This window comes from Zonotrichia albicollis, chromosome 9, assembly GCF_047830755.1.
Source record: "Zonotrichia albicollis isolate bZonAlb1 chromosome 9, bZonAlb1.hap1, whole genome shotgun sequence".
In the NCBI taxonomy this organism is placed as follows: Eukaryota; Metazoa; Chordata; class Aves; order Passeriformes; family Passerellidae; genus Zonotrichia; species Zonotrichia albicollis.
In genome coordinates, this window is record NC_133827.1 from 37,855,186 (window position 1) to 37,879,061 (window position 23,876).

General features: G+C 48.0%; 1 protein-coding gene across 5 annotated transcripts in view; it reads left to right on the forward strand.

The window, feature by feature from the left end:
• Positions 1–956: 956 nt before the first annotated feature.
• The window catches only part of TNIK (TRAF2 and NCK interacting kinase), a 146,190-nt gene continuing 123,270 nt past the window's right edge, over positions 957–23,876 (forward strand). For 4 of the 5 annotated variants that reach the window (XM_074547434.1, XM_074547435.1, XM_074547438.1 and 1 more), the window contains exon 1: positions 958–1,305. In XM_074547434.1, the coding sequence (XP_074403535.1) occupies positions 1,249–1,305 (57 nt within the window). In that variant the 5' untranslated portion in view covers positions 958–1,248. Of the gene's footprint in view, positions 1,306–23,876 lie in introns of all 5 variants that reach the window. The other variant, XM_074547436.1, reaches the window with a different exon arrangement.

Genomic DNA, 23,876 nt, shown 5'->3' on the forward strand with positions numbered 1-23,876 from the left:
CCATGTCCCGCAGTCCTGCCTGGTGAGGCTGCACCTCCCACACAAGCAGCATCCCCACAACTGCACGACCGTTTGTAATACCATTTATTATTACTTTCTGGAGCACATCTCCAATCAGAGAGTGTAAGAAAATCCCATCCGCCTGCCAGTTGACTCATGTGTAGGGTTTCCGCTTCCCAGATCTGCATATTGTAAGCTCCTGACACAAGTTGATGTTGTAAGTACAGCTTCCATACGGCTCTCTCAAAGGCAACAGATTTTTTTATACATATATATTTATATACGGCACCTGGTTTGGCAGGAACCACATCCAAAAAGGGGAAATAAGGAAAACTAAAAGCTGACTCTACCTAGCTATTGCTGGCTTGGGAGGCGGTTTGGCCAATTCCAAACACAGCATCCATCCCTCATTCCTACTGAGGATCAGCCTGGGAGTTGGTAGGGCTGGGATGGCTCCCGAGTGCCGAGGGAACAGGTCGACAACCGGTCAGCAAACCGAGCTGTGACATCTGGATCCAGCTGCAAAAGGGCCAAATCTCCCTGAGCATCCCGAGGAACACCAAGCAGGTTCCTCTGGCCTTGGTGCTCCAATGTCCTGCCTGCAGGATTCGGGCTCAGCACCTGAAACTGGGCAGCTTTCCCACCGCACCTGACGGGCACCGCTGCCGGGCTCCTTGCGTGAGAGAACCCACGCGGCCTGGAGCCCTGCGCCTTTCCGCCCAGCCCCAGCCCGGATTCCGGGGCCTTTCAGTCTCGGGGGGATCTGCGTGCTGAACGAGCCCGTTTGGGCACCCCGGCGGGTCCCGCCGCCCGTTCCCTCCGCGGGTGCGGCTGCCCCACACGCCGCGTCCCCCTCCGTGCCCTCGCTGGCCACAGCCGCGGTGCCGGCGCAGCCCCCGCCCGGCCCTGAGGGGGCTCTGCCCGCCCCCGCGCGGCGCCGCCCCCTGGCGGCGGGTCGGGCGCCGCCCCCGCGGTGACAGACAGGGGCGGCGCGGGGCCGTGCGGGCGCGGTGCGGGGCGGGCGCGGCGATGCGCCGCCGCCGCCGCCATCCCGGCGCAGCCCGCGGCGAGCCCTGCCTGCCTGGCCGCCCCTAGCCAGCCGCGCTGCGGGCGGAAGGACAGGGGCGGCGGCGGCGGCTTCTCCTTCCCGGCGCCCCGCATGAGGAGAGGCGTTAAATAGCGCCAGCGCCGCGGCGGCCGCCACTGCCCGGTCGGTGGCGGCGGGGCCGCCTGGCCGGCGGCGGAAATATGGCGAGCGACTCCCCGGCGCGGAGCCTGGACGAGATAGACCTCTCGGCGCTGCGGGTGAGGCGCAGGGCCGGGGATGGCGGGGAGGCATGCGGGAGCGGCACCCCTCCCATCCATCCATCCATCCATCCATCTATCCATCCATCCATCTATCCATCCATCCATCCACCTATGCATGCATGCATGCATGCATCCATGCTTCCCCCGGTGGCGGGGAGATGGGGTTGGGGGTCCGCGGGGCTCGGTGTGTGTGTGTGTGTGTGTGTGCAATGTGCGCCTGCACGTATGTAAATGCGGGTAAGATAACCGTGTGCGCGTGCATGTGCGCGCCCGCCGCCGCGCGCTCGTGTGCGCGCATCCACACGTGTGTGCATCCGCACATGTGTGCGCGTATCCGCGCGTGTGCGCATCCGCACATGTGTGTGTCTGTGTGTGTGTCTGTGTGTGTGTGTGCGTGTGCCCGCCCCGCAGGTGTGTGTGTGTCCGTGTGCGCGCACCCGCGCAGCGCCGCGGGGACGCGGGTGCGGGCGGCCGGGCGGGTCCCCGCGGCGGGGAGCGGGGCCGGTCCCACCCGGACACCCCCGCGCTCCGGTCCCCCCACTGTGGGCAGGCGGACACGCAGGGATGGCGGGGCCGGGCACCGCCGGGGTGCGGAGCTGAGCCCCGCTTTCCCCGCCCCGGCCCCGCAGCCTCTCTCCATCCCCTCTCTCCATCCCTCTCTCCAGCCCTCTCCCGCTGTGGTCCCTGCGCGCTGCCTCCTCCTCGCCCCCCCGGAAAATGAAGCCCAGCATGTACCCTTGAAATGTCAGCCTCGTCAGACGTGTCAGCCTCGGCGTGGGCTGTGGCCTGATGTCCCCCCTGGTCCATTTCACTTGTAACTTTCTTCCTTTTCCCGTCTTCCTGGCCGTAAGAACGGCTCGATGGAAACGAGCATGGGGAGTCATTGAGAGAAACAGCATTTATGCGGGAGGCAGCAGCCAGGCTGCTCCACACAACCTGCTGCATAGGCAAATAAATAAAATCAAGCAGAATCTGCTGAAGACTTGAACAAGTGTATTTTTAGAAATATTATTTGCTTCAGTGCAAGGAAAAAAAAAAGAGAAGTCTATCTTTATTCACTTGCCCTACTTTCTTTCTGGTGAGTTTCTGGTTGATTAATAGTGTAAATGATTGCTCAGCAATACACAGTGTAGATGAGATTGGAATGGGGGAACCATCTGCCTTAAAAACAGACCTGGAGCTGGTTTCCCCTCTTATGTGGAAGGTGCCTTGGGAGGAAGGTTGCTGAAGCTGGTGGAGTTAATCCAGGAGCACAGTATAATTTTGGGGGGAGGGAGCCCTCCCCTTCTTCCCCACCTTCTGTGTTTTTTTTAATTTTAATTTTTTGTTTAACATCTGTACTGGGAAGTGTGTTTGAACTAGGATATGTCTTTTTAAAACCATATCCACACGTGCTTAGGTTGTTTTTTGGTGGATTTTTTTTCCCCTGTTTGTGGCTTTTTAATAGCAATGCACAGCAGCCACAGTCGGGGTTTTGTTTTCGCTTTAGGAGGAAATGTATATTGCCTCCCTCCCCCTGAGGCACAGCAGCAGCAGCGCCTGGCTGGTGAGCAGAGCAGTGCTGGCATTTCAGGGTAACCGGAGACAAGGGGGACCTAAAAACCCTGACTGTCACCAGGGTGGGACAGCAAAACCCTGACTGACACCAGGGTGGGACAGCAAAACCCTGCTCTCCTGCCCAGCAGTGTCCATTCCCTGCTCTCCTGCCCAGCAGTGCCCACTCTGCCAGCACGGAGCTGCTGCCACTCAGCCCTCTGCCGCCTCTCATGGGGACAGACCTGCTGTGGCACTTTCCTGTAAATGACGAGAGATGTGGTGGTTTGCAAGCCAGACAAGAATAGGAGCTTAATTTGCCAAGGAATAGATCTCCTTCTAAACTGAGCTCCTCCAGCACTTAGAATAATTGTTAGAGGTCGTAAATTCAGCAGATTTAGGGCACGAGGCGTGAATCATTCCGTGGGGTCTGAATCAGAAATCGATAGTGAATTTGCTGCCTGAGCACAAAACATGGCAGGGAGGAGTAATTCCCCAAGCCTTGCAAAATTTTTATGTATCAGAAAAGAGGTGTCACATTGCAGTGGGTTTGTGGATGAGTCTGGGTGGAGGAGATGCTGCTCTTGGGCCGCCTGTGTATTTAAAAGGGTGAGAGGTGCCTCTGTGAAATGCTGGGAGCAGGTAGTGACTCAAAAACCTGGCGATTTGTTCCCAGCAGAGGGGAGAGGAAGTGCTCAGGACACTTTATCTCTGAGTTTGAATCACTGAAATGTTCCTGGAGGCTGAGATGAGCCACAGGCAAATTGTGTGTGAGAAAGGTGGGCTGCCAGTTTGCCCAGTGCCTTGCTTTGGCTTGCCTCCTGCTGTCCCAGGGAAGGGAGGTGCATTTTCAGGATGGTTGTTGAAGGCTGAGCACAAGCAGAACCCTGCACACCATCATCCAGTGCAGTTTGCCACTGCCCACGGGCTTGTGGGGTGGGATTTACAGATCTGGGCTGGAAGGTGACATAGGAGGTGGCAGGAGCTCCCGTTTTTGCCACACTGTGGAGTTTATTTTGGCCACACAGTCGGGCTCCAGTGCAGCTGTACATCTGCTTGATGTGCTGGAGGCTGGGCAGGAACAAAGCACTGAATTCTGATTAAAATGCACGGCCTGGTGCACTTGGGGTTGGCTCCTGCCTTCCCTGTGACATGTTTCTATCCATCACTGGGCACTGTGCTCATTGCCCTGGTACCCAGGAGTGCCCCTCTGGGTGACAGGATAGGAAGGATTCTCAAACCAGAGATCTTCCAGTGGTGGTGCTGGTAATGAGGATCATAATGTTGCAGAAAAATGTCATTTAAAACAATGAGGCCATCGAACAGGTAGCACTGCATATTATAGTGACAAGAGATAAACTACATTATAATGTTCTTTTGTATGGGCAAGGTGATATTTTTGCTAGTCCACTCAGCATGTTTAATAGCCAGATGACCTGGCAGTGTTATTAGCAGAATAGTGATTAACATGAGGATTCACACAGGCTGTTGACAGGCATGTTGGAGAAGCAGATTTTTGCAATAAAATGAAAAAGTGTGAGGAGGGATGCAGTGGGCCATGGTCTGTGGTGGGAAATGCACAGCTGATCCCAATAGGAGAGAGCAGAAAGATGGGGCTGGGTTTGGTGGTTTTTCCCCCCCTTTTTTTTTCATCTCAGCGAATGCAAGAGCCTGTCATCTCTTGCTGAAGGCAGTGGCCTTGATCCTTCTCAAATATTCAGGTCAGTAGCTTTTCCTGTGCTGCATCCATCTGCAGGGCTGGGCCTCTGGCTGATGCACTCAGCAGTGGTGCTGGGCTCTTCTGCAGTAGCTGCCACAGCTGGATTCATCTCAGTTGCTTTGCAAGGTGTGTGGGAGGCTATAAAAGATCTCAGGGAGGAAAAACCTTTCCCAGGGAGCTGATAACCCCTGGGCTGGGTCTGGCTTGGGGCCAGCAATGCCCCTGCTCAGAGCTGCTCCTTGTCTTGCAGGCAAGGGCTCACCCTGGGCATAGGGCACCAGGCTCAGCTGGGATGTGCAGCCTGGCTGGGGGTTTCCTGCAAGGCAGGGAGTTTAAAAAGAGCCTTTTGGGGGAAAAAGCAGTTGTTTTCTTCATGTACCTGGACGTTGCTTTTGTTTTGAGCTCATTAATGAACGCCAGGCTTTTGTTGTTTACTTCAGTGAAGTGCTGACCATGCACTCTTTGGAAACTGTATCCTAAAATAGTTTATTGTTTTGGAAAAGCCTGGCCTTTAATGCTCAGGCTTGGAGAGGAGACAGCACAGAATTTAAGGAGCCGGTGAGTATTAGCTGTTGCTGGGAAGAATTGGATGAAACCCAAAAATGTCACTACTCTTCCTTTAGCTTGCTTTGTGTAGAAGTGAAGTTTCAGTGGCCCTTTGTTTGCATTAGTTGATCACTGTCAATGATGATAAAAGCTGACATGTTAAAAACCCACAAAACTCAAACATTCTGGCATTGTCCTGTTTCTGGAACTTTGTCAGTTTATGGCATATTTCAGCATCATTAAAGATTTAGGAGAAACTCTATTGTGGGATAAGCACTGCAAGCCACCACTCAGGAGCATTACTCTGGCAGCATTATTTTAGGTTTCTTCTTCCAGCACCTTTTAAAAAAAATTCTGTAGCTCAACAGAATTTGGGCAGCTTTTGTAAAGGTCACCTTCCTAAATAGAAAGAGGAACAAACTTGACTGGAGATGACTTCTAGAGATTAAAAAAAAAAAGACATGAAAAGCTTATTTTGCTGTATTTACATGATAATGCTATATTTGCAAATATCTTTGCAAATTAATATTTAATTTAAAATTAAAATAATTTAATATTTATTTTGCAAATAACTTTGCAAAATTTGGGGCAGATGTTCAACAAATAAATATATATATTCACAGTTCCTGAGGAAGGACACTCCACTCTCAGGAGTATTCCATCAGGGACTTAATCTGTCCTCTTCCAGTGTCATTTAGTGCACATATAAGCTATGGAGCATGACAGCATCCATGTGCTTTGTCTGTTTTGGAGTCCTTTGAGTTCTAAACCATAAAACTGCAGCAGAATACTGGTCCTGAATCACAGAATCATGGAATGGTTTGGGTTTGAAGGGATCTCAGAGCTTATCTAGTTCTAAAACCCCTTCCCTTAGACCAGGCTGCTCCAAGCACTGTCCAACCTGGCCTTGAACAATTCCAGGGATGAGGCATTCACAGCTTCTCTGGGTTTTATGTTGCAGTGCATTTCTACTCTCTGAGAAAATAATTTATTCCTAACATTTAATCTAAATCTTTCCTCTAATTTAAAGAATCCCAATGGGATGGCAGTGTCCAGCTCCATTCCATTGGTGCAGATGTATCCTCTATGCACCTGTGCATGTTCCTGTGTGTGCTCATGCAAAGTTACCATGGAAAAGGGTCTGTCTTCTGTCAGATCTTTCTCTGGGGTTGATTGTGTTCTTTTCTCTCCCCTTTGGAATTGTGCATCCCAGCTGCTGCTTTTGTGCAGTTACTCTTCATCACTGGTCTTCCTTATCTTTGCAGTTCTTCCACAGCACAGCAGTGTATGGTCTTTTTGAAGGCTTGGAGAGTTCTCTGTTCTCACTGATGTTCTTTTGCTGGGCAACCATAAAAGTTAATAATTTGGAGTGAATTTATGGCAAAATGTATGCTTGAGCAGGCTGAAGTTTGAGCACAAGCATTTTGTTGAATCAAGCCTTGAAGCAACAAAGAGCATTTGGCTGGTGTGCATATTTAAAATAAAGGGTCTGTTTTTAATGCATGTGACAAAGAGGAGTTAGAGGAGGTTTTTAACCTTGCTACCGGAAGGTAGTTTTTCTATGCCAGGCTTGTAGCTGTAGTGGTACAGTCTGTATGGGATGAGTTTCCATTTGATCTGTGTGTAAATCCCCAAGGATGAATCACCCAGCTGTGGGAGAGGTGTCCTTGGAAATCATCATTCGTGTGAGGCCAGGTCAGGGGAAAGCTCTTGGGCTCAGGCTCTGAGCTGCTCCCTGCAGCCCTTCCTGACTCCTCCTGATGCCCCCTCACCCTTGGCAAGGGCAATTACAGACACCAGTGGGAGTTCTGTGGCTCTGACCTGCAGACCAAGGACGGGCTATTGATCCCTGTCTCAATTCTTCATGCCTCATCTGTAAAGGGGTAGAATCCTGCTACATGTCCCATGCTTCCCCAGGGGAAGCTACCAGCAGCCAAAAGGGTGCATGGTGTGGAGAAACAGCTTTGGCAAAAGCTCTTGTGCCTTGGGGTGTGGAGGATGGTTGAGGGTTCAGGACATTCCACCTGAAGGCAGCTGGCTGCCAGGGGAGCACATATTGTTTTCCCTTTCTGCAGCTACAGAAGGGACCAGAAGCCTCATGGAGTGAAGGGCATCCTGCATCTGCTCTCCCAGGATTTGGCTGATCCTTTCTCCCTGCTGGTGGCCTTTTTGGCCCTGACTGCTCTGCAGGTGCAGAGCCTCCATTACATGAGGTTTCTGTTTGCTGATGCTCAGGTGCCTTCTTTGCTACCTTTCACACAGCCATTAAAGCAGGATGCAGGTTAAAACCCACAAGCCTAAGTCATTGGTAGCTCCATTGGGTGAGAGGTTGTGTTTCCCGCTTAGGAAGCCAGCAGCTTTAATTTCCTTCTCCCCAGCCCCCTTCTCCTGTCCTGTTTTGTCACTTTGCACTGTGGCTGCACATTGAAAGTGATGGTCAGTCTGCTCTGGGCTCAGGAAGACAATTTATGTAAGTGAGATTTGATGTTTTCCATGTAAATTGTTTATGATTTCTAAAGGAGCTGTGGCCAAAGAACCCAGTCCTTGGGAAACGGATACTCCCCCTTTCCCTGTGCTCCTCCTCCATGGCTGTGTGTAGATGAGCCCTGCAAAGGGCTGAGCATCCCCTTCCTGCCCTGGGATGAGGATGCCCAGCACATCAGCCCCCAGCCCTGGGGAGCTCCTGCAATGGCTCATTAGGGAAAGGAGAGGAAAAGCCACCAAGGTTGGAAAGCACTGATAAGAACTTCAGTTGGCACTCAGTTCTATCTCTCTGCACGCTTGATTTTTATTTTGTAATGGCCAATCAGAGAACATTTCCCTTTAATCCAGAATGTCACTTTTCAGTGTTGCTTTGCTGCAATGCTTGCCAGAAGTTGAAGGTTGTGTGTTGGTAATAAATGATGGCAGCACTGGAATGGCCAGGCTGGATAGCAGCTCCTGCTTCCATCCAAGGGAGCCAGCAGCCTGTCCTGCCCCACACTCAGAAACTGAGTTACCTTGGCCAGCAGAAGGGGTTCCCTTTGCTCTGCTGTGGCTAACCAGCTCTGCTCTGCCACAGGAGCCCTGCTGTTAGATATTCATGGCTTTGTGCAAACAGCAGCCACTGCTAGTCAGTGAGGTGTCACCTGTGCAGGTGACATAATCCTATCCTTCCTATGGATGCACTCAGGTGAAAACAGCCCTACCCTGTGGCAGGCACTGTCCCTGCCTGGTTTGTGCTGCTGTGAGCAGTGAGCTGCTCCTCTGAGCAAAGCCTGAGCAGTGCAAGCTCAACATCCTCCTGGTTCTGAGGCTCCTGCTGCAGCGAGGGTGGGTGTTTCTGCTTGCCTGAGTGCACGTGTGGTTTTCAGCCTCACACTGCACACAACCTTTTGTTACAGATTTTGCTTGTTCCCTCCAGCACAGTGGCATTTCAGGGTGCAGAAAGTGTTGCTTTCAGAACAGCAAATTGTTCCGAAAGCAGCTCTCTTTAAAAGCCAGGGATATTGCCTCACATGCATATTCCTTTATAATCTAACAAGAAAAGTAAAAAAATTTATATGGCTGACAGTTTCCCCTCCCCTTCCTTTTAAAAATTCCCTTTTCTCCTAATTTTGAAAGTCAGCAGGAAAAAGCCTACTGCCAGCTGAGTCATGTGTTTAGGGCATGACAGAAGTGACTGTTTGGGATCATGCCCTTAATCTGCTGGATGGTGACTTTAGGATGCATTGGAGGTGGTAGAGCCTTTGCTGAGGAAAAGATCTCACAGCTTGAGCCTAATAAAATGTGTCTAATAACTGCTGTAGCATGCTATAGAAATACAAGAGATCAAAGCTTCAGAGGCATTTATTTTCATAATTTGTGGGTCAGATCCTTGCAGGACTAATTGGGTGCTGTTTGATGTCCAGGCAACAATAGAAATCTCCCTGTACATCAGAATATATTTGTCTCTTCCTCTTTCTTTCATACAGGAGCACAAAAGCTTAGTGTGATTTTGAGATAAACTGGCAAAATGGGAAGAGCAGATCTCCTCCCTACCTCACTGCAGTCTTTCTTAGCAGTGTTAGGAGGGTAGTGAGGCACTGGGACAAGTGCCCGGAAAAATGGCTGATGATCCATGCATGGAAGTGTTTAAAGATGTTGGATGGGGCTTGGAGCAGCCTGGTTTAGTGGGTGGCATCTCTGCCCATGGTGAAGGATGAGCTTAAAGGTCCCTTCCAACCCAAACCATTCTATACTTCTATTACACTGGGGCCATACAGCTGATACAGTGACCAAAACAACATGTCTACTTACCAGATGTTGATTGTTTTAATTACCATCAGTGCTTCAGGAGCACTAAGCCTCATGGCTGTTGCTTACCAGGCTGCTGCTCTCCAAACATGAGCCAGGATGAAACCAGAGGATGAGTTTGGTGGTGCAGCTCAGTGCACCTCCCCAGCTGTGGCTCTCCAGTTGTGAATCTCTGGTGGTATCTCAGCACTGTGGGTTTTCACCCCAAAACACAGCAGAACAGAAATGCTTTGGGCTTTGCAGGGCACTTACAAAGGTCTTGTATTTATAGGTATTAAAATAAAGTATACAAATATAGATAAAAATAAGTGTGGGTCTAACTATTCCCTCTTGAGTGGAACAGGACAGCACAGCTTGTGTCCCTGTACCTGGCAAATAGATCTCCTTCAAAACAGGCCAGAATTTTCCAGCTACTCACTCAGATGGGAGATCCCAAAACAGTCATGAAACATGGCTGGAAAGGAAGGTGCAGTGCCCTTAAACTTGTGGGTTTGTGTTTTATATTCCCACTGAATACTCAGGATAGGTGTTTGGGAAAGGTGTCAGATGTCTGCAGGTGCCACCATTTATTTGGGGAGGAAAGAAAAATGGGTGTGCAAGGCAAATGTTTTTGGAGAAGAACCAGAGGCCAAAGGAACAAAATGAAAAGGGCTTTCAGTGCATTTTCTAGCCATGCAGACAGGCTGTCTTCAGTGCAATAAATCTTCAGCCTTTATGTATTGATTAGCTTCAGTAAATAGTGTGATGACTCTGCTCTTCCCATTGCTATTCTGTGGGGATCGGTGTGTTAGTATGGCTGAAGAGGCTATAATAGCTAAATGGGATTCCAGTAGTGAGAGCAGTTTACAAATGCTCTCCAAAGTGATCCTCACAGCCAGTGGGACTGTGTTTGACTGCTGTAAATGTAAACAGAATGCTGCACTGGTGACCAGGCTCCTAATGGCCGTGTTTTCTAATGGGCAAAGCTCTGTTCTCTGAGCCAAGTGTCCTCCAGTGCCCTGCCCTGGCAGGGATGCTGTCTGCCCCTGGTCCCTGGCTGGGCACCTGTGATGGACACATTCTGAAGAAGACAGCCTGAAATATGGGGCTGCCTGGCTAGAAAATGGTGGAAAATGCCCCTTTTTACAGCAGCCATGTAATAATTTCTTCAATATTCGTATGATGCGGGGCATAGTTTGAAACGATTTTGCTTGTTGAGCTTTGTCCTTACTCTTGGAGCCCAGTATGTGATGTGGCAGCCTGAAGGTGTTTGAGCTCTGTGCAAGCCCCAGATTCCTGAGCATTGGCTACAAAAAAGCATGAACAGAGCAGGAAAATGGCAGGAGCAGCAGCTCATTGCCTTGTGGAGCAGGGATGGATGGATGGATGGATGGATGGATGGATGGATGGATGGATGGATGGATGGATGGATGGAGAGCTGCTTTACTGCTTTACCTGTTGCCATAGCTGGAAGCCCATCCAGAAGACTTTCCATTGGCATCTCCCTGTTTTGTTTGTACCTGTAACAACACCCTGGTGAAAGAGCTCTTCCAGAGGTGGTTTGGGCCATGAGCTGAAATCCCAGGTTGCTCTGGAGACAGCTGAAGGAAAGATAGGATGGAGCAGATACAAAATTAGCATAACAATACACCTTTAATTCAGCTTGAAGGAAATAATTGAAGACTAGTTGTCACTTACGTTTGTGACCTCTGCCGGGATGACTCACGCTGCAATATAATATGAGTCACTTGTTAATGATGGCCTGTTAAGGAGAAAGTGCCAAATCCCTGTAACTTCTTCTGTAAAAGCCAGGATGGGTGTTCAGGATATTATTGCCTAGAAGTAACTGATACTTAAGAGCACTGAACACCTTGAGGTGGCTCTGGGTGACTCAGGTGTGAAAAGGCAAAGGTCCTGAGCAGAAATGCTGCTTCTTCTTTGGCCTTGGTTTGAAAGAGCCACAGAACACGGTGTAGCTCTCCTCCCCAGTGCCTTGACATGCCCAGGGGTGGGGACCCTGATAGCTTTCCTTCCTGCCAGATGGCCCAGCTGGCCAGAGGACAAGTGCCTGCTGGTGGGACAGAGGCTGGGAGGGAGGGAAGGGGGTTAATGGGTGCTCAGCTGTGCATAGATCTTTTATTTATATGTATTATGCCTTGAAACCTCTGCAGAGCATGGGGAGGGAGGTCTTGGAGGCATCCTGGCTGTTGGGAGAACGTGAAGGGAGCACTAAAGCACTCTGTGGGAAGGTCCCTGGGGTAGCACTGATGCAGAGACCTGGGGGAGGAAGGTGAGGAGCTGCAGCCTGTGGTGCCATGCAGGGAGGGCTTGGCCAGGCACAGCTTCCCTGTGAACTCCTCGCCTCTGACGTGTGTGAGAAGTTTTTTATGGCCTCAGGAACTCATGGTGCTCCTGCAGCAATTGACTTGAGCACTCGCTTGTTAATCATCTACCAGCTGTATTAAATGCTTCCTCTTACCGAGCTAGTGTTTTTCCTCAATAAATGAGATTTCACAATCCACAGAAGAAGTGAGAGGCTGGTGTGGAGGTGCTTGTGACCAGGGGCAGGAGCTCACCAAGAAGTGACCAGCTCCTGTGCTTGGGAGGGGGTTTCTTAATTGACAGAAGAATGATTTTGTCTGTAGTCAGGAAATTCTGTGAAGTGCTGACACCAGAAGTTAGCTTGGAAAGGGAGTATTTTTCCCTCGATCTCATAATTGTAGAGAAGCATGGAAAAAGGTCTTCTGGAAAGACCATAATCCAAAGGGCAAATAGAAGACTTCAAGTAGCTTATTGAAAATTCAGAGGAAAAAATGGAGATAGATGTGTGAGGCTTTGCCTGCCTTCTTCCCTGAGTGATAAAACAGAGATCCCTGAGCTGCTTGTGCCATGCTTTCATCCTACAGGTGAGAAGCTGCCTTACCTCTCTTCTGCCACCTGCTCCAAGGTGTATCTTGCGCTCTGGACTTTGCCTGGTGGCAGTCCAGACAGGACTGGTGTCCATACAGGATTTTGCTGCCTTAGGCAGCACCAGTGTGGGCACAAGGAGGCAGGAGGGTGTTGGTGAGGGGCTGTGGAGGAAGGGGATGAGGAAGAATGGACCTGAAGGAAGAGCAATTTACTCTTGGATGTGCCTATCAAGGCAGTCTAAGGCAACCAAAGGACATTCAGTGTATGAGTTGGTTGCATGGCAGAAAATTGTGTGTAGTACCTTAGGAATAGCTCTCTCTGAGGGGTGGAGGAATGAGACTTCCTGAAGAGAAGCTGCCAGCACAGTGGAACCCAGATCTTGAGCACATCTGTGTTTTGTCTCGCTCGTTTGATAACGATCACCCAATTCTTTATCAGTTCCTGCTTGAGCATAGTGCTCCTGCTGCTGTGGGAGCTCTCATCATGCCTCTTGAATAGGCAGAAGTTTATCATCTGATGGAACTGGAGACACGCCTTGCAGGTGGGCAGACCATAACCCCCAAAGATGGAGCAGTGTGGTTGACCAGTGAGACAGGGCAGAAGTTCAAAGGTGAAGTTGGTTTCTCAAGGCCCTTTCACAATAAGTGGTGGGTTTGTTTTTGCCTATTGACGTGACCTCTTCGTGCTGCTGGTGTACAGCAAAGTGCCTGCACAGATGAAATGTCCTCGAGAGAAGATGCAAAAGCTCTGCTCATTATCAGAAACGAGTAAAACTGCTCCAAGCTAATATGGCTGCCTAAAAATAGAAGTGGTGTTAGGGGGAAGGGCTGTCTTCTGTGTTCATTTGCCCTTGATTTTCGTGACATTTTGCTGCTCTATATTGTGTGTCTTGTTCAGGAGACTGTGTGTCCTGGTCACACTGGAGTAATTCACAAGAATGTGTGCTTGTGTCAAAAAAACATCCTGAGGAGTCTGAAGGGGATTGTTGGGGGTTTAGCAGTTAACTGGCAGAATGCAGTTATTCAGGTTTATTCCCTATCCTTCTTTCCCTCTTGTGTCCCTTGCTGTGATCTTGAAGCCTTTCCTGAAGGAGTGGGAGGCCTGAAGAAAGGATGTGATGGCAGTGAGGCTCTGGGATGGGTGCTGTGAGGTGGTGGTTGCACAGGACATCCATCATGTGTAAACCTTGCCAGAGAGGACACTCATACCTCAGCTCAAGGTTGCAGCATCTACTTTGCAGTTAAGCAAAAAAAAAAAAAAAAGGAGAAAAAATTACTTATGAGACTTAATTACTGAGTTATTGTTATTCAGTATTTAAAGCCCAAGTTTCATAACTGCCTTGTGATATCAGCATTCATGTTCTTTGTCAGTATTATGCAAGCAGCTCACCTTGTGATCATGGAATACTGAAAAGTGCTTTCTAATGCTCACCCTCGTTTCTGAACGAGTCCATAAAACCTCTTCTGCTTTCCATTAATTATAGAACAATGGAACATTTTCCTCTTAAAAGGAGCTGAGCCTTTTTTGTTTTTTCTTCAAGTTCTTGAGCCAGCTGCTCCTCTGAGACCTGTCTGTTCCAGAGTGGACATATCTTCTGTCCTTCACTGCATTGTCTTTTGCCACTGGGGAGAAAGCAGGAGGTTTGTGGGCCAATCTTAGGGGCAGAGGTCTTGCTCTACTGAAGCACTTGCAGCTGGTGCTTGGCTGTTTCTGGCACTGCTGTGGTTGGTGTGATCTGCCTTAAAGGTTAACTGAGGCAGCTGGGAAAGATGGGAGCAGGTCCAATGGGGATAACTCTATTCCCTTCCCAAAAGAGCTGAAGTAGTAGCTTGCTTGTTGATATTCAGTTGTTTTCCAAATGGAAGTTTGTTTAAAACCAGAAGAAGCCTTTCTGGCCCCAGCAGGAGCCGTGCTGTGAGACCCTGGCACTGCAGCTCTGGTTTCAGAGACCCGTGCCAGGTCTGGATTTTCCCCACCTTCCACATTGTGCAGAACACTGAGAGTACACCTCTAGTTCTCCTGCTGATCAGTCCAGTTCTGCCACTCAGTGGCATCCAGAGAAAGGGTAGGACAGGGAGGGCTGTCCTGTTCTGGGGGGGTTGCCTGTGAGGTGGTTCTGAAGGTGGCTCTCCAGAGGTGGTGGGGTCTCTTGATATTCTTGGGAGAATCTTGAATGATTTTCTTGACTTAAGAGATGCAAAATTTAATCTTCCCTCTGAGCTTTCTCAAGAAAAAGGAAATGATTGTTTTTTCCCTTCCCTGTAGGGGGAAAGGGTTCAGATGTTTCTCTGAGCACAGATGTGGAGTGCTGAAGGGGATGTGTCTCCAGGCTCCCTGGCCAGTGCTTCTTCTCCATCCTCCAGACTTTTCCTTATGTGCACATCTGGAGATCCATAACTCTTTTCACATGCTAATGAGGACTTTATAGATAAGATCCCCTGTGAGGAAAGGAATGCTAGGACAGTCTCATAGCAGGGGAAATCAAGGTGAGGAGTGGTCAAACATCTTCCTTAGATTCACTCATTGCAGCTCCAGCAGAGCTCACAGTAGAAGTCAGACCCTTTGGCCTCTCATCCTGTGTTGTGGCCATTAAACTCTGCTCTCCTAAGATTAGATAACCTGTGGTTTTACTGTCTGCAAGTCTTGATGAGCAAATTCCTTTGGATAAATGCTTTTCTTGTATACTTGCCAACACTGAGTGATGTTTGGGACATGAGGGAAGGGAAATAACTTGCAGGCGTCAATTTTCAGGAGATGAATCAGATGAAGAGATGATACCCAACAGGTCTGAGCTGTTGGAGTGGCTCAGTGGTGAGGATCACATTCTGTGTCTCTGGTTTAGACTAAGTGATCTGGGAAACCCAGGGTGCAGCTGTACTGCCAGCAGCTTACCATGAGTTTGGATATTGCTGAACACTATCCATTCATGGATATTGCTGGACAATTGGATATTGCTGAACAATATCCAACTCCTCTGGGTCTCTGGCAGGGATGAGAAATGGCACTGGAGTTTGAGCCTTGGAATGGGTGCTAAAGGGATTGGAATTGCATACTTTGTGTTACTCTGAACAAATCCATCGTGGCTTGCATCACTTGCAGTCTGGGAAAGCTGATAAAGCTGATAGTTGAGGTGGTTTTCCTGCATAACGAATATTCCTTTTCAACACAGGTCTTCAGAGAAGGACCGCAAAAACATCTTGGTGTTGTGGTAGTTTGTCTTTCTTGCTGTGGCCTGAGGCTGTAAGGTGGACCAGAGCTCAGCTGAGCACATGCTGCCTTTGGCTTACAATGAAACTGCAGCATCTCCCCTCCCTTCAGACCAGAGAGACAGTGATGGGCCAGCTGGGTCTGCAGAGAGGGATGAAGTGAAGCTTTCTGAGCATTTAGGGTGGCCTAGCAGAGTTTGTTGTGCTGTTTATTTTGCTTTCTGTGGGGTTGTGTTGTCGCTGAAGCACATGGGTTTGATTTCTGGTTATGAGCATCCTTATCTGCCTCTGTAGCCATTAGCTCTCTGTCTTGCCCATGTGGGAAGCTGTGAGCTGCTTCATCCGATAAGGCTTTTCTTATCTCTTCTGCTCTTTATTGTGTAGAATTGAAATTACTCTAGGAACTATAGAAAAGAGGATGGAGCCTGGGAATTGCAGCTGAGGAGTTGTGTTTCTTTTCCCTGCACAGACCAACGAGATGTCAATAGAAAGTATGAGTGTCTCCAAGCATCAGCCAAAGCTGAGTTCTTGGTCATGTATTATGTTAAGAACAAAACATATGTCCTGAGATTTCCTTCCCTTACTTTGTGCAGCATCATCACAACACCCCGTTTGGCCTTCTAAACTCCTCAGCCTGCTTGTGAAATATTCAGTAAAGCTTGGTTTGCATCACTGTCAGTGGGCTGCATCTTTTTGGAGTGACTTTGGTCTTGCTTTTACTCCGTGCTGAGTAATTTACAGCCCTCTCCCTCTGCGAGTCTGGCCCTTGCAGGCTCCCTTGTTTCTCCTAATCGTAAGCATTTAAGTGGTATTAAAGCTGCTTATCCCCGTCTTGTTCTCTTTTAGAGTCATTAACACCTCTGCAGAGAAAGTGTCAAACTGTAGTAAAGTCAGCTGGTGGCACTTGGCAGTGGTTTGAGTGGTTCCAGAGGGAGCAGGGTGTTTGGGAGGGACGCTGGTGGTGTGTTCACCCTTGGGTGGTGTTCCCCTTCAGCCTGGGGTCAGGGCTCCTTTCTGGGTATGACAACAGGCACCTCAAGCTTTTCTTGAGTTCTTCTTCCTGCACCCCAGTTCCCTAGAGGCCAGAATCATCCATCTCTTTGTGTTTGCTGTGCCTCATTCAAGGGCATGTCTCAAAAGATGTCAGCAATTTTCTTTTCTATTCTGTTACCTTTACAAAGAGATGTTCAAGGGTGATCCCACCAGGAAGTCATCCAAGAAAATGCAGAGCTGGTTTTGTTCTTCACCTTGTCTGTGTTCCTGTGCCACAGTGGTCTGATCTGCCTCATGGCCATGGAGAAGTCCCACTCATTGCTTGGTCCTTGGAGCCAGTTGAGCTCTTCACTAATTAATGGGAAATTGTCATGCCTTACGTTAGGCTGGCAGGAAAAATTAATGGGGGTGAATAATAGCACAAGATACATGGGAATCAACGTTTTTCTCCTTGGAGGCTGTAGATGTAATCCACTTAATATTCTGTGGAACACAAGATTAATATTCTTCAGCATAATATATTTGAGGGCTTTTCTTTTTAGTTTGCTGGCAGAGGCATTGCTGCATTGCTAAAGCTGAGGGCAGGGGATTAGGAGGGGGGGGAACGATGCTGACCCAACTTCCAGAGGATTCAGAAACAGAGAAATCTGGCTAGAGGAGATTAAACTTCTTCCTTGCTAGCAGGACTTTTATGCAAGAAGTGTGCCTCACACTGGGACAGCCCCTGTTGAAGCCTGGTAGGGTGTCTTTCAACTCTCTGGATGCCTGAATTATTGGGGAACAGATCTGCTTTGCTTGGACTGTGTGGTGTGACTCTGCTGGTGGGCTCCCAGTGCAAAGCTGGTGCCTGCAGAGTGTGGAAACCAGCCCCAGCCTTGCACTTGTCCTCCTTAACAACAGAGTTTTGCCTGATTTAAACTCATAGAGCTGCTAAGCTTCATAGAAGTTCCTTTAAAATAATAATAAAGCAAAGCCCCTGTTCTTTTTCTTTCACAGGATGGAAAGAATGCAGTGAGTTGCCAAGCTTAAAGAGGAGTAGATACAGCAGAAATAAATAAATCAAGACCATTTATTTTAAGTTGATTAATCTGATATGTTCGTAGTTTTCTAAAATAAAATCTGGCCCCAGAGAGTTTAGCAAATCAAATAACAATAACGGCAATTAATTTAGAAGCAGTTACTAATGTTTCTCATCCCCTTTTCAGATCCTTAAACACTCATGATTAATCTCACATCTTATGACTGTGGGCCAGATCCTCGTGGGGATGTGCAGTGTGTCTCTTGGGATGAAGGAGGTGGGCCTGAAGAGCTGACCCCATTCCTGACTATGGGAAGGACTGAAGGGCTCAGAGGAGTGGCTGGTGGTTGCTGGCACCTTGTGCCTCCAGGAGGAATAGTTCTGATTTTTCAGTTGAAATTCTAATTATCATGGGCTTCCCCACCTGCTTTGTTTTCCTGTCTTGTACTGGTCTTCAGCAGGTCCCTGTGGTCTTACGGAGCTTGCTTAGCTGCTGTGTGTGTGTTTATATTAACGTTTCCAGCCTGATTGTGTGAACTAATAAAAAATTGTGGAGCTCTGCAAAAAGCCAAATAATGTCACAGCTGGTTCCAGGGACCAGAGCTGACAGGGCTCCAGTTTGACCTGTGGGTCAAATAAAGCAAATGTGGTGGTTGGATTTATGGGACATCAAGGTGATCTGCAAAGCAAAACCTGCACATCCTCCTGGGGTGTCTGTGAGAATGGTCCCTCACCTTGTCTCATCTAATGCAGGTATCAAATGAGCTAAACTAAATAATCTGTGTGCCCCTGCCTAGTTTGGTAGTTCAGGGCATTGGGGTTTGAAATAAAAAGCATCTCCCTCAATTTCTGAGTGTGTTTCATAATGTAGGAAGCCACCAAGAAATACGGAAGACTTGCTATAGGAAATACTTCACACCCTGGCAAAAAAAAAAAAAAATCTTGCAAATCACTTCAGCAACTGTGGATCAACCCTGATTTTAGGCTTTTTTTGGCATGGATCAGGCAGGAGCTTGATTTTTGCTGTGGAAACTTGTTTTCCACCCAGTTTGAGTGTCTGTCATAACCAGCCTTTTGGACTTCCTACTGGGTCATTTCACAGCCTGTGAAATGTAGGAAAAAAGGTGAGAAGCCTTCCTTTCCCCTTCCCTACATCTTGTTGACTCTTGGGTGAGCCACGTATTTCTAAACTGAAACATGCAAATTAGTACATATTTGATAATATTTTAAATAATTCTGCCGATTTGTCAAGACAATTCAATGTAAAAGTGAGTTTCTAATACAAGGTTTTGGCATCTTGTTGGTATAGTTGTGGAGTTTGGGATTTTTCTACATTCTATCCTGCAGAGTTCTGCTCAGTAATTTAAAGTGATTTGTTCCCCATATTGTCCTGGCTTGAAACTGCTGCCCCTGGAGAGTTATCTGCATTTCTTGCTAGCCAGCCCTTGTAGAGCCAAGTGTGAGCAGCTGATGACAAGTGACAGGCTGTGGGTAAACTCTCTGAAAAGCACAAAACCAGCAGATAACTCCATCTCCAGATGATCTGTGAAAACTGGGCTGATGTGAGAAACTGAATCCAGCAGGGAGGTGGTGTTTCTCCAGACATGTGTGTAGGGACAGGAAAATATTGAAAAGTAATGGCAGCTGCTTTAATCTGGGATGCAAGGATTTCTGGAATGTTTGCCTGCATGCCTGGCTGTGTGTTGGTTGTTGCACAGATCCCTGCTGTTGAAGGCTGCAGTCCATGGGTTGTTGATGCTGCAGCCCTTTCATCCCTGACAAGATTTCTGATAACTGAAAAATGGGCATAAGAGGTGCAAAACCATCCTAGTTTTAAAAAGCAAAAGGTTTTAAGATTGCTTTTCTTTCCTTGCTCCAAAATGCCCCTGGGAGTGAGACATCCTCCTGTTTTAAGCCAACTCCTCCAAGAGCCCATAAACCTTTGACAGTGTTTAGTGGCAGGTAACGATTTCAGCTTGATGCAAACATTTGCTGGCCAAGGTTGAAACTCTCTTTCTCAGAGGGGTGAGATCTAAACATTTAGGAATAATATCTTATTGGTCTGAAACTACATGAATGACTTCCAGTGAGGAGAGCGTCCAGCTGCTGTGCTCTAATTGATGTCTGCATCTGAAGAAGTGTGGTACAATAGTGGTAGTGACTTCAGATCTTCTGGGGGCTATAGATGTGATTTATAATTGGCACTGCAGCTTTTTAGAGACACTGAGCTCAGCCAAGCCTTTTATATATTGCCTTGTTGGAGTTGTGTGCTTGAATTAGGCATATGTTGAAGGGGTTGATGGCGCTGAGGCTGCATTCATCTAGCAAGGCATTGAAAACCTTGGGGTTCACTTAGCTTTTGCTGATGCTTCTGGTGTGATTGGCTTCTGGCTCTCCTGGATGAACAGTCTGCTGTGAAACTGGGAGGTGGGCTTGTCATGCAGCTGGAAACAATTCATGGAGTCTGTCCTGGTGATGTATGGAATGTGCTGTGGAGCTTTAAAGGGGTGAGAGGAATGGCTGCTTTGGAGGGAAATTAACTTCAAATGAAGAATAAGTACAGTTGTATTGTCTTGAGCGTTATTGAATATCTCAGCATTTCCTTACCGTGCTGAGGCTCACGGAGGCCAAATGTTCATTTTCATTACCCTCAAGTCAAAACTCACTGCCTTTTACTCAAATGACATCAGGAGAGATGAACTCACTTTGTTGTGAAGGAGTGTCAACAACTCCCCATGCTTTTGAAGGAGTGGGAAGGAAGCTTGGACCTTTGTTTTGATTAATGTAAATGTGTAGCTTGTGGGTGGCTTTTCCTTGGCCTGGACTGCTCTGACATGCTGGAGGAAGGTTAATTTATATATGTCATTGTTGTCCTCTCCTGGTATCACTAGTGCATCTTGGTCTGTGGAACCCACCATTTGCAGTGCTGTAACTGCATCATTCTGGTTGGAGAAAACCATTTTTTTCCAGGTCAGTATATATGTGTTCCTTACAGGCTTAGAGCTCCCACATTTCATATTTATGGAGAGGGTACAGAATGGCTGCTTTTTCTTTTGACGTGCTAGAAAGGAGAAACTAGGTCAGAAGAACTCTAATTTTGTGTGTGCAGGTTTGAGTCTGTGAGCAGGAAATCTGGAATACTCAGTTTATTGTAGCTGCAGTGGCTTGGCCTCTGCAGAACCAAATGGGAATGAACTGTCTCTATGCATAAGGGATTTTGTATTTTTCTTCCCTAAGCACTGGTGTTGGCTATTCCTCTACTGGCTGGGGGCTACAAATCTACACTTACATCCTAAATTGAACAGGTAATAGTTGAAGAAGTAATACAGTTTTATTGACTGAAAAGCCCAATGTGGTGATTAGTCCTTATTTAATTTTGCTGCTGCCAGCTATTGGCAGGTCTTAACATTCTGGAAAGGAAAGAGACGCTCACATGGTGGCTGGAGTTTTATTGCAGTGAGAAGCTGGAGAGGAGAGTGCTGGAGACCTGGGAGAGAGAGTGGATTTATGGTTCAGGAAGGGGGAATGGACAGAGCGCAGATGTGGCTCTCAGTGGGGCCTGGAAGGGCATCTCCTGGTGAGATGCTGCAGAGGAATGGTTCAAATAGATTTCTAAACAGCCTTCTCAACTGTCCAGGGGAGAAATTTTTCCTTCTGTTAATAACTTAGCCTTGAGAGCAGTTTTTCTTGCGCTGCGTAGTAATGCTGTTTCTTGACTAACATCTTCTTTTAAGCTATGGAGCTGGGTGTTTGGGGGTGAGGGAGGACAAACTGCTTCTCCAAAACGAAAACAAAGCCCTTGGGGAGTTCATTATTACCCTTCCAAGTGGAGCAGCTTGTATTGCTTGAGTGGGCAGGAGGTGCAGTGGTAGATGGCATTGATGATAGCTTGTTTTGTGAGTCTCTGGATGGGTGGGCGAAGGAGGGGAAGGTACCAGAGCTAGCAGGAGAAGGCGTGAGATTAAACAATCCCTGTGAGGGCTGAAAACATCCAGGAGTCCAGCATGGTTCTGCTTCATTGCTTGGCTTTTATCTCAGAAATACCTGTGCAGCCTTTATGAGGTTTTTTGCACTGCTTTAATTAATGGGCAGCCTTAGGGCTCTGTCTGTGTGATTGAAACTTGAAAAAGTCATGTCCCCAGCATCCTTTTTAGAAAGTTCCCAGTGACTCAGTCAGTATTTTGTTGCCTTGGCCTCTGCCTTCCTGCTTTGTTTGCTGCTGTATTAACAATCCTCTGCTGGCTTGTGCAGTCCATCTTCACATTACTCACAGGGCTGTTAACTAGAAGTGCCTTGGAGATGGAGACAGCCAGCTGATTACTAAAAAGCAGCTGTGTCTTCAAGTGCTCTTCAAACCCCTCTGTTTTTCTGTGAACTGAGTGTCATTTGGGGTAACTTCCCCAAGGTGATCCAGACCTTGTTTTGTCACACAAGTGCTTCAGTTCCTGCTGTAGAAGCCAGTGCAGAAAGTGCTGCAGAAGGAGTGAAATTATGCCCCTTCAGAAGGAATAGCAGGGGAATTTGTAGAGCTTGGGGTTACTGGGGTCCTGATGCCTGGGAGATTTATGGCTGTTTACAGAGTTTCTAAAGCTTCCTGCTAACATGAGAGGTGGCTTCACTGGGTATGGCCCAGCCAGCATTTGGCCTTGGGGAAATGAAATCTGGGCAGGTGTACAGTGTGAGAACAAAAGGCTTCATCCTTGTACTCATTCCTGGTAGTGGTGCTTTGCATAATCAGGAATGTTACTCTGGTGACAGTTTTGCGTATTGAGCTCTACTGCTGAAAGGCTTTTCTGTCTCTCCTGCACTCCTTGCAAAACCTTTCTCACATTCTCAATCAATGATCTTTCTCTTCTGGTTGGAGCTTGGTAGGGTTGGAAAACCCAACTTTCTCCAGGCAGTTGACACCTCAAGACAACCCCTTGGGTTGGCAGTGCTGCCATGCCAAGCTGTGTGGTGCCAGGTGGGTTTATGGCTTTCCTGGTCTAGCTGGGCATTGCCATTAGTTTTCAAGAGCCAGTTTTTTGGGAAGAATGACCCTCTGGTGCTTCCCAGTGCCAAAATTTCTCTTTGTAGCTCCCAGGAGTTGCCTAGGCAGAGGCACCTGCACACAGACAGAGCTCCCTGGGTCTCGTGTTGAGGGTGATGAGTAAATGGCTTTCTAAGCCTGCTTTGTTTTTTGTGGGATCTCCTGTTGAGGCTGTTTTATTATGGAGATGTAAGGCAGAGGCTCACAATATCCTGATGCTTGGGAGCATTAGTGCACAGGCTTTATATTTTGGTGGAGATTAAAAAAACTCTTCTGATGCCGCAGGGCTGCTTTAGCTGATTGGAGCCTGGGGACACTCCTCTGTTACTGACCCGTAACTGGGCTGCCTCTGGTTACACAGTGCTTTTTCCTTCTCCAGGGTTGTAACATTTGCTTAATGACTGGGTAGCTCCATGATTTTTGGCTGGAAGTTGTCATTAGCTGCTAGAATTGGGGGACTGAGTGCACAATGATTGCAGAGGCTCCAATCTCTGATTTCCCCTCCCGTGCATCCACAGCAATTGTGGTTTAATTGGTGTGCCCCTGGGTTCCCCTCTCCTGAGCATCTTTCCACTGTCTCCTCATGTAACCCTTCCTGTTACATCCCCTTTGTGTGGGCTAGAAGAGAGAAAATTGAGTCTCCTTCAAGGAAAACAAGCAGATTTGGTGTACAGGCTGTGTGTAAATATTTCTCATGTTCATGGACACCTGCATAGTGGTATTTAAAGATGGCTAACTTGTCTTCTGCTCACCATAGCCAGATACACACCTGCAGCCCTTGGCCCTCAGGTGACTTAGCCCTGGGTGTGGATATTACTCTCTGAATAGTCTCCTCAAGCAGAGTGTTGGCTCTTTTGTGCCTTGGACTTGTTGGGACATTGTGGTGTGGGTAAGGGCATCTTTCAACTTTATTTCTGTGGGTTAGGCAGAAGGGAGGGAGCAGTTTTAACCAGGAACCTGCCAGCCCCACTGTGTGCTCCGTGCTGATAAGTCTTCAAAAGGGAGGCCTGTTTTGTTACTGAAATTTGAATGTATTGTGCTTTATCACCCACACACAGAAGTCCCTTTTCTGATAATGCACCAGTTTCAAATACACTGTTTACTGAAATAAAGTGGCCTTTTTGTCCTTAGCCATGGTATTGCTGGAAAGGATGATGCCTCTGTGTTCTTCTGTGTCTCAGACTGGTTTTAGCCACTGAAATGTTTGTACCACTGATTTTCTTGAGAGATTAGGAGAAACATAACAATTTCCCACTTGAGTTTGAGCCTGGCTTTACCTGTGGCAGCATGGCCATACCCTGGCACAAGAGGCAGTTCCAGGCATGTCCCAACCCATCTCTGCCTGGAGGAACACTGGGT